Here is an 8,752-nt window from a genome sequence, read left to right as displayed (position 1 = left end):
TCTCTGTGCTCAAGCAGATGAAACACAGGAACACTTATTCTCGAGATGCACTTATGTCAGAAGGATAATTGATGAATTAATCACAAAAGCTAATTTAAATATACCTTGGGACAAGTGCCTGGAATGGGACATGTGCATGAGGGGAACGAAGCTCTAAAGAGGAATCCAACTGCTGGTGACTTGGGTGGGACTCTACCACATATGGCACCGTAGAAACAAAACTTAGATTGAAAGGGTAATGGAGAGGCGTGAGGTTGTTGCAAAACTAATTTTAAATGACGGAATAATCAGATCTAGAGAGAAACTCAAGCATCCACTGGTAGCAAAGGATAGACAATGGTATGATCTAAGATTTTGGAGCTATAATGGGTATCTAGGCATGGTTGAGTGAAATAAATCTTCAGAGATTTTGAGGAAGAACACGAAGTTTTAGTCAGAATGAGATAGAAGTTTTGGGGAATTTGTTTTCTTTTTATTTAAAACCAGATAGAGAATCTAGTTTTTGATGTGGAGTTGTCGGTTTGAATTAGGAGGACTGTTTTAATACCGGATAACCCGACTCCTCTTGTATATGGACTATTTTTGGTTATTTATAATATCTTACATTTAACCAAAAAAAGTTGTTACGTTTAAGACACTTTAAATATTAGCAAACTGAATAATTATCGTCTCTCTGTGGATTCGATACCTATCTTACCACTAGCTATTTGTTAGTGGTATTGTAGGTTTACTTTGATTTAAGTGATACGACTTTAGCCTTGTCAGTAGTGTTTTAATTGTGTTTTTTCTAGAACGTCCGAAGTTTTAATAAACGTTTCAATTAATGCATATCACATAGTATTTCTTTTAAGGTATAATATATATTTTAGTACTTATTTGAATAATAAATGTTAATGATTTAATGGTGAAAATTTTGATATGTTTCCTCGGGGTTTATGGCTCAAACCTTGCTATCTACAATTTCTGACTCTAGAATAAGTGTAAATGATATGAGAGGACAACATAACAGCTAAAGGGCTAATCCTTGTTAACATGAGTTGTGTATGTGATAGGGACTTATAGGATCATGAACATCTATTCTTTAGTACAGAGGCTTCGACTGGTATTCTTCATTGGAAGAAGATCACATGAAGAAGCATAAACTATAGCCAGGAATTGCAATGGATTAGAGGACGAGGGCACATAAAGCATTGGAAAGCAAGTTGGTTCCAATATAGCATAACAACTATTGTCAATGCAATATAGGCAGCCAGAAACATGAGGATCTTTAAGGATCACTTACAGCATCCTCAGAAACTTACTTGTTAAGTAGCAGATTCAATTTGAAGTGTCAATTAGAATGTAAGCTACTCGTCAAGGTGCACAACATAATGAGATCTTAGGACATTGCAATAATTTAATTGAATTTTTACCTAGGTTAAAAATCACGTGATGTCACAATCTCCTAAAAAAGGCGAATACTAGGAGTATAATCCACAACTTATCCATAAACAAGCATAATACCCTACAAACTGAGAAACCATATTTAATTGTCTTTAAGATTTTAACAAAAAAATTTCTAGTCTAAGATCATATAAACTGAATCGTAAGATCTTACAAACTGAGAAACCATTTTTACGATTAATTTTAAATAAACTGAATCGTAAGATCTTACAATATCAAAATTCTACCAATGATCGAGACTGGTTATGCCGTTTTAGATCGTAGAATCGTACATGGGAATTAAGATTCTGATAACCGTGGTGATATGTTGCGATTTCACTTCAGATTCAATTTTTAAGACTTTTCAATTATACACATGATTACCGCCACATGAATAAGCACGTAACTTTGTTGGTTCATAGAAACTTTCAAACTCATTAATATCGAAATAGCTTCGTATCTATTTTATTAACACAATTCGTATCTTTTACGATCTGTGAATTAGAATTGCTAATGTTTTCATTTATACGAGTATCTTTTTTTGGTACATTAGGAAAGGCGTAACCACGATGTGTAATAATTGCTCAAAACATACAAACAAAGACTAAGTTTCATATTGACTTATACAACTCACTTGCTAACCAATATCTCTCTCATTAACACAATTAATTAGTAGCCTGTACGATATGTGAATTTATAAGTTGTGTCAGAACTGCCAATGTTTGTAATTTATATATTTTTTTGATACATTAGGAAAGACATTACTACGATGTGTATTAATTGCTCTAAAAATATAAACAAAGGCCAAGTATCCCATTGACTCAAATATACTCACTTGCTAACCAATATCCGTCTCAATAACACAACTCGTATCCTGTACGATATGTGAATCTATAAGTTGTAGCATAACTGACAGTGATTTTAATTTATATCTTTTTCTGGTACATTAGGAAAGACGTTACTACGATGTGTAATAATTACACTAAATGTAGAAATAAGACCAAGTATATATTCATTGGCTCATACAATTCACTTGCTAACAATATCTGTTTCATTAACACAATTCGTATCCTGTACGATATGTGAATTTATAAGTTTTATCAGAAAATGTCAAAGTTTATAATTCATATGTTTTTTTTTTTGGTATATTAGGAAATACGTTACTACAAATCTACGATCTATAATAATGGCTCTAAGCGTATAAACAAAGACCAAGTATCCCATTGAGTCATACAACTCACTTGCTAACCAATGACTTTTCAATTCTCTACCCATTACCCTGAAAAAATTGTCCCAACTATCGATAGAGGATACTCATAGCCAACTGAAAAAAAATATCTAGCTCTAAATTGTGTTTTTTTTTTCGCCAATATCCGCAACGATTATCAGTTACATAATAAAAAAAAGGAAGAAAAAAAAAACACCCATAAACATTAAGAAAAACAAGTTCACCTCAAGTATCTCGTGTTCTATTAATACCCCCCATCAACATCTATATGTCACCCTCATAACATAAACAATTAGAGGACTCTCTCAAAAGAGTATCTCCTTTGCCTTTAATTCCCAAACATTTCTCATCAATTCCCTCAATACATATATATTCTTCTACAATTACTAGTTTAAGTATGTGTAATTTGGTTTCCGATGAACCGCCTAATCATTCCAAACCCAATTCCCAAGTAACAAACATTTACTGTGACCTTGTTTCACTAAACAGTAACCTTCAGGAAAAAAAATGCAAGAAAACTGATGATGAGAATAACAATTCTGATTCCAACTCATTTTCTGAATTATCGTTATTTTCATTTCCATCATTTATGGATGTCGTAAATGAAATTGGTTCACTATTTTTCTTGGCATTTCCCATACTTTTGACCAATCTTATATTATATTCCCGGTCCATGTTATCCATGGTTTACTTAGGCCAGATTGGTGCTAATGCATTGGCCGCCGGTTCGCTTGCCATTGCATTCGCTAACATAACTGGTTATTCGGTCTTTTCTGGTCTAGCCTTGGGTATGGAGCCCTTGTGCTCTCAAGCATTTGGGGCGAATAGACCTAAGATTTTGTCACTAACATTACAAAGATGTGTCATCTTTTTGTTAGTGTGCACGTTACCCATTTCCGTACTTTGGTTTTCCATGTCCTACATTTTGGATTACCTTCACCAAGACCCGGAAATTGTCAAATTAGCACATACTTATATCCTCTTTTCGTTACCAGATCTTTTTACTAACTCCTTTTACCACCCGATCAAGATTTACCTACGTGCTCAGGGGATTACTCGCCCTGTCACTGTAGCATCCCTAATTGGAGCGGTTGTCCATTTGCCGATTATGGCGATATTAGTGGGACCGTTCAAGCTAGGGATTGTTGGGGTAGCAGTTGCCACCTCGACGTCCAACCTTGCATCACTAGTCGTGCTAGTGATACAAATTCGGCTTAGTGGGTTGCATGTGGAGACATGGGACCCGCCCGGTAAGGAGTGTCTAACTGGATGGGAACCGCTGATAAAACTTGCGTTTCCCAGTTGTGTCACGGTCTGCTTGGAATGGTGGTGGTACGAGATCATGATCATGCTTTGTGGGCTCCTTGTGAACCCCAAAGCCACAGTTGCATCAATGGGTATTCTAATGCAAACGACCGGGTTGATATACAACTTCCCGGCCGCCCTAAGTAACGCCATCTCAACCCGGGTTGGAAACGAGCTTGGGGCAGGCCAAATTCAAAGGGCCAAACTCTCAAGTTTAGTCGGTATAATGTGGGCCTTAATAATGGGTCTGGCTGCTTTTGCTTTTGCATTTGGGTCCAAGCATGTTTGGGCTCAAATGTTCACCCATGATCGCAATATTTTATCCTTGACCTCCACCGCGTTGCCAATATTAGGCCTATGTGAGCTAGGAAACTGCCCCCAAACTGCGGCAGCTGGGGTGATTCGGGGGACAGCGCGACCCACCACAGCCGCTAACGCGGTGTTAGGGGCTTTTTACGGGGTGGGGATGCCAGTGGCTATCGGGCTAACTTTCTATCTTGGAGTTGGATTTAATGGGCTTTGGATTGGGCTTCTTGCAGCCCAAATTAGTTGCGCTGGGCTGTTATTTTTCGTGGTGGGGACTACAGATTGGGTTAATCAAGCGAAGATGGCCGAATTGCTTACTCAATGTGTTGGGCCCACTCTAGATTTACCAACATCATTTACTGTTGATTCATCTTTGCATGATAATGATGAACGCAGTTTAAATCAGGTTGCTCATGAGATTGTGCCATTAATGTCTATTTCGGTGGCTTCAACTTAATAACATAATCTTTTGAAAAAAAATAAAGTGATGTAAAACCCTAAGTAAAGTTTATGGATGTAGGGTATTATTACAATGGAATGATAATAATAAAAATAATATTAATAATATGATATAGATCAGTTAAATAAGTTCGAAAAATTACTCAACTAAATTTGGTATTTCACTCGAGATCACACAAATTAGACAGAACATTAGACTAATACTTGATGAAGAACATAAATAAACAAGATTAAAATAAATTCTTTCAATCTCGCGAAAAAGTTAAAAATGACTAAAACTTGCAAATTTTGTTAATGAGTAAAATACGTAAATAATTCCAAATCAATTCTCTTCCCGGCTCGTCATAATACTTTGTTTGTCATTGATTAAAATACTCCTCGCAATGAATGTAAAAAAGCAAACAAATGAACGAGACAAATGGAATAATATATATGATAGACATTTGCCTATAATAAGGTAACAGAGAAACAAAACTTAAAAAGAATTTCTATTTTTTTAGTTTTTCTCTAATTCACCCTCATAAAGTTTTTCATCTCTTAAGAATATTCCCGATCAATTAAGCCACTTATCGTAAAAATATTTGATTGTATGTTACTGTGTAGGGGTTAGTCTTTTTTAAAGTGAAAGTAATACAAATATTTTCATACTAATATAAGAACAAAAAAGACGTGTCAATATGATTGAACAGTGTATAATTGTATGGAATATCTCAAAAAATCCGACATGTTTGATATGGAATAAAATCACTTGTATATGTCCTAAACCAACTATCTAAATCAATGTATCATGTACGTAAATAGCTACGTTTATGTCTCTACGTGCCTGGAAGAGTCAACATCCTTGTATATGTCCTAAACTGAATCTTGAATTTGTACATGAAAGTACCAACGCAAACTCTTGTTTAAGATCGCCCGAAGTTAATATTGAATTGAAAAGAAGGATTGAGAAATTAAAATTATAAGAAGTCCTAATATACAATTATTTTTTAAATATGTATTGTATTAAAGATTATAGATGATGAGATCAGGGACAAAGCTCGGACCAAATTCTAGTCAGGGCCGAAATATTTTTTACGTTCACTAAGCATATAAAACATACTTTACATCGACGCTTAAAAATTAAAATACTACTTCATATATTTTAGGGATATAACTTTATAAGCACACAATTTATTTTTGATACTCATAACTAACTACGGAGTATAAGGTGTGTTAATAACAGGAAAAAAACTAAAATTACTAGGACTTAAATATTTTAAAGCTCGACATTCATTCTTATTAAGGTATTTACTTTGTATCTGCCTCTATAAACTAAAAGTCACATAGTCAAGAAAAATATCAAAAGACATTTGTGTTAATTAAGAACCCCAAATAGCTCCCTTCACTAAACAAATCTTATTAGTTAACAAAAACCCAATGTCTGCCTCTTCAATTCTATCCATTTTGGCAACGACAATATTAATCTAATTTTCATCTATTCACTACTATTTCTCCATGTTTATATAATTAAAATTGTTATTATTCTTAATCTCAATGTTTATTTCCTAAATGGTCTTTAATAATAAATAAAGAAAGAACTAAATTTGCTATTCTAAAAGGAAAAAACAGATTAGATGAGAAATTAGCTGATCTCTAATGTCTAAAGTTTCTATGACAAATCAGTAAATCGACTTTGGAGACTATACGTTTTTCTATAGTGATTCTCTATCATTTTTAGTTTATACCAAATTTGTTGTCAAAAGATTATGTAATTTCGGAAATATTAATGCTTTAACTATAGTAACTATTTTGCATTTATTTTCTTTACAAATTTAACAATTCTTTTCTTTAACATGCAACGAAGGATATGGAGGAGATTAAGGAAAGTTTTTTTTTTTTTTTTTTTACTATTGAATGAATTATCCTTATGTGTGCAAATTTTTTTCAAAGTCAGCCCGACCACCTCAGGCTATGCTTCGTCCCTGGATGAAACAAACATTTGACATTGTATTATTGTGGCAACTAATGTAAATGTAATATTTTCGTAATATTAGCCAAAGCAATTGTACTATTACGTTAGTTTATTCAACGACTATGATCAATGTTGGTCCTCAACGGCCCAACCTCAATTTTATTATTGCTTTTTTTTTTTTTAAAGTTATTGTAGAAAAAGGTAAGTTCATCTAATATAACCCTTAAAAAATAAATTATTACCAACTACCACCATATAGATTCCAATGGTAAGCTAGATCCTACTAGCTTAACTTTGGCATATCAAATTTTAAGCTACAAAATTTTTAAGCTAGTAATACAATCCAATGGTTTAGCTTTATTTTTAACTAGCTATATTGGACCAACATTTTTAGATACTAACTTTTTATTGAGAGGGGATTCTCTCCATTTCCTTTCACTTCCTCTAATAGATCAATATTTAATCATTATTCACTCTCAACCTTTTCATTCAAGTGACCGTTAGTGTAACACCCCCATTTATTCGGGAACCTTTAGCTAGACATTCCCAAGTAAATGAGAGCGTTACCATCTCGGTTTTTCGAGGCAGTGAATAACAAAGTCCAACTCACCAAAGTACTTTAAATTAAAACTTAATGATTACATATTTATTACAACTTAACCAACTAAAACTTAATATAAAATACAATATAACTCGCAGCGGAAATAAATAAAGTGATATAATTGTTCTATGTGATCTAGACTTCAACTATGGTCCAAGTCGAGCGCTCATCCCAATGCTCCCGAGTCAGCTAATCTTTGGTATCTGTCAAATCTGCTCCCCATAAAACGGTTCACCGCAGGTGTTCACGAATACACAATCAACCGCGAGGTTGAGTAGAAATAAATTCTAACAACAAAAACATACGATAACAATCCAATTTCCTTTTTACTTTGCACAACCCCCTGACAACGTGCTCCATCCTTTTCTTAGCACACCTCCCTTAACAACGTGCTCACATTACATCATTCCAACCGAAGTTGAAGTATTCACCATCCCAACCGAAGTTGAGGTATTCACCATCCCAACCGAAGTTGAGGTATCCATCATCCCAGTATAAAACTGAGGTATCCAACACAAATGTCATGATCAACAACAATAGTAATCATCTCAGAACGAGTATGAGGTATCCAATAATTACGACATGAGATAACCAACAACCACAATATAAACCAATGAGATATGATTCACATCTGATAATTCATCCAACAAACATTATCGAGTAAAAGTTGAGCAGGATTTATCCCTACCTGGCAAGCGATTCCAATTATGCAGCTTAAGCAATCCAAATAATTAAATCAATCCGACCCGATTATAATTTCTTCACAAATCAACCTAATCAAAATATTATAATTATTCCATCAATTATTAATTATTATATTCTATCTTTTTATAAATTATATTCATTATTTCAAATTAATTATTTATTATTATTATTGGCAAAGGGTTACGATATTAAAAAACCCGATTCAAACCCGAGTCATCCAAACTTAACCAATTAAAACCCGATTATAAACAAATAGGATCACTCATATCAAACCCACTCTCACCCGTGGAACACGTGAAAAACAAAAGACACACTAATACATACTCACGAGACCACCGAGTTCAACCCCTTCCTTTAACCAACTTTTCACCGCACCCCTAGCCACCTTTAGTACCACCCAAGCCTGCCACCTCCTAGCCCGCAACACCACGACTTCCTTCAAACCACCATCCCAACCGTCCCCCACAGTCTGCAAAATTACGCCCTAATAGCAACAACCACAACATACCAATTACCGAAAACCCGTCGTATACAAACTCCGCGTTTAAGCTATTACCTACGACAACCACCACCACACCACAGACCACCACCACACCCAATAGCCACCAGTACACCTCCCTCACAGCCCACAAACACCTACACTCGACACCCAACAACAACAGCTAACAACAACTAACCCGACAATAATACTCCTCTGTTTTACGGTTTTTCGAGCCACCACTGCCATAAAACTCCATCACCGGCCACCGCGACACACCGTAGGATTATCCTAGGT

The 8,752-nt window shown here is 34.8% G+C and overlaps 1 protein-coding gene across 1 annotated transcript; it reads left to right on the top strand.

Moving 5' to 3' along the window:
- The first annotated feature begins 3,047 nt into the window (after positions 1-3,047).
- Positions 3,048-4,718, top strand: LOC141608143 (protein DETOXIFICATION 51-like). Its single transcript, XM_074427503.1, has one exon. The coding sequence runs from the start codon at positions 3,048-3,050 to the stop codon at positions 4,716-4,718; it is 1,671 nt and encodes a 556-aa protein (XP_074283604.1).
- The last annotated feature ends 4,034 nt before the right edge of the window (positions 4,719-8,752 follow it).

This window comes from Silene latifolia, chromosome 10, assembly GCF_048544455.1.
Source record: "Silene latifolia isolate original U9 population chromosome 10, ASM4854445v1, whole genome shotgun sequence".
NCBI classification, from domain to species: domain Eukaryota; kingdom Viridiplantae; phylum Streptophyta; class Magnoliopsida; order Caryophyllales; family Caryophyllaceae; genus Silene; species Silene latifolia.
The sequence above is the reverse complement of the archived record's forward strand: the minus strand, read 5'-3'. Positions and strand labels throughout refer to the sequence as shown.

Excerpts from the sequence above, each read along its gene's own strand:
- LOC141608143 (XM_074427503.1), top strand. The coding sequence starts at position 3,048 with ATGTGTAATTTGGTTTCCGATGAACCGCCTAATCATTCCAAACCCAAT.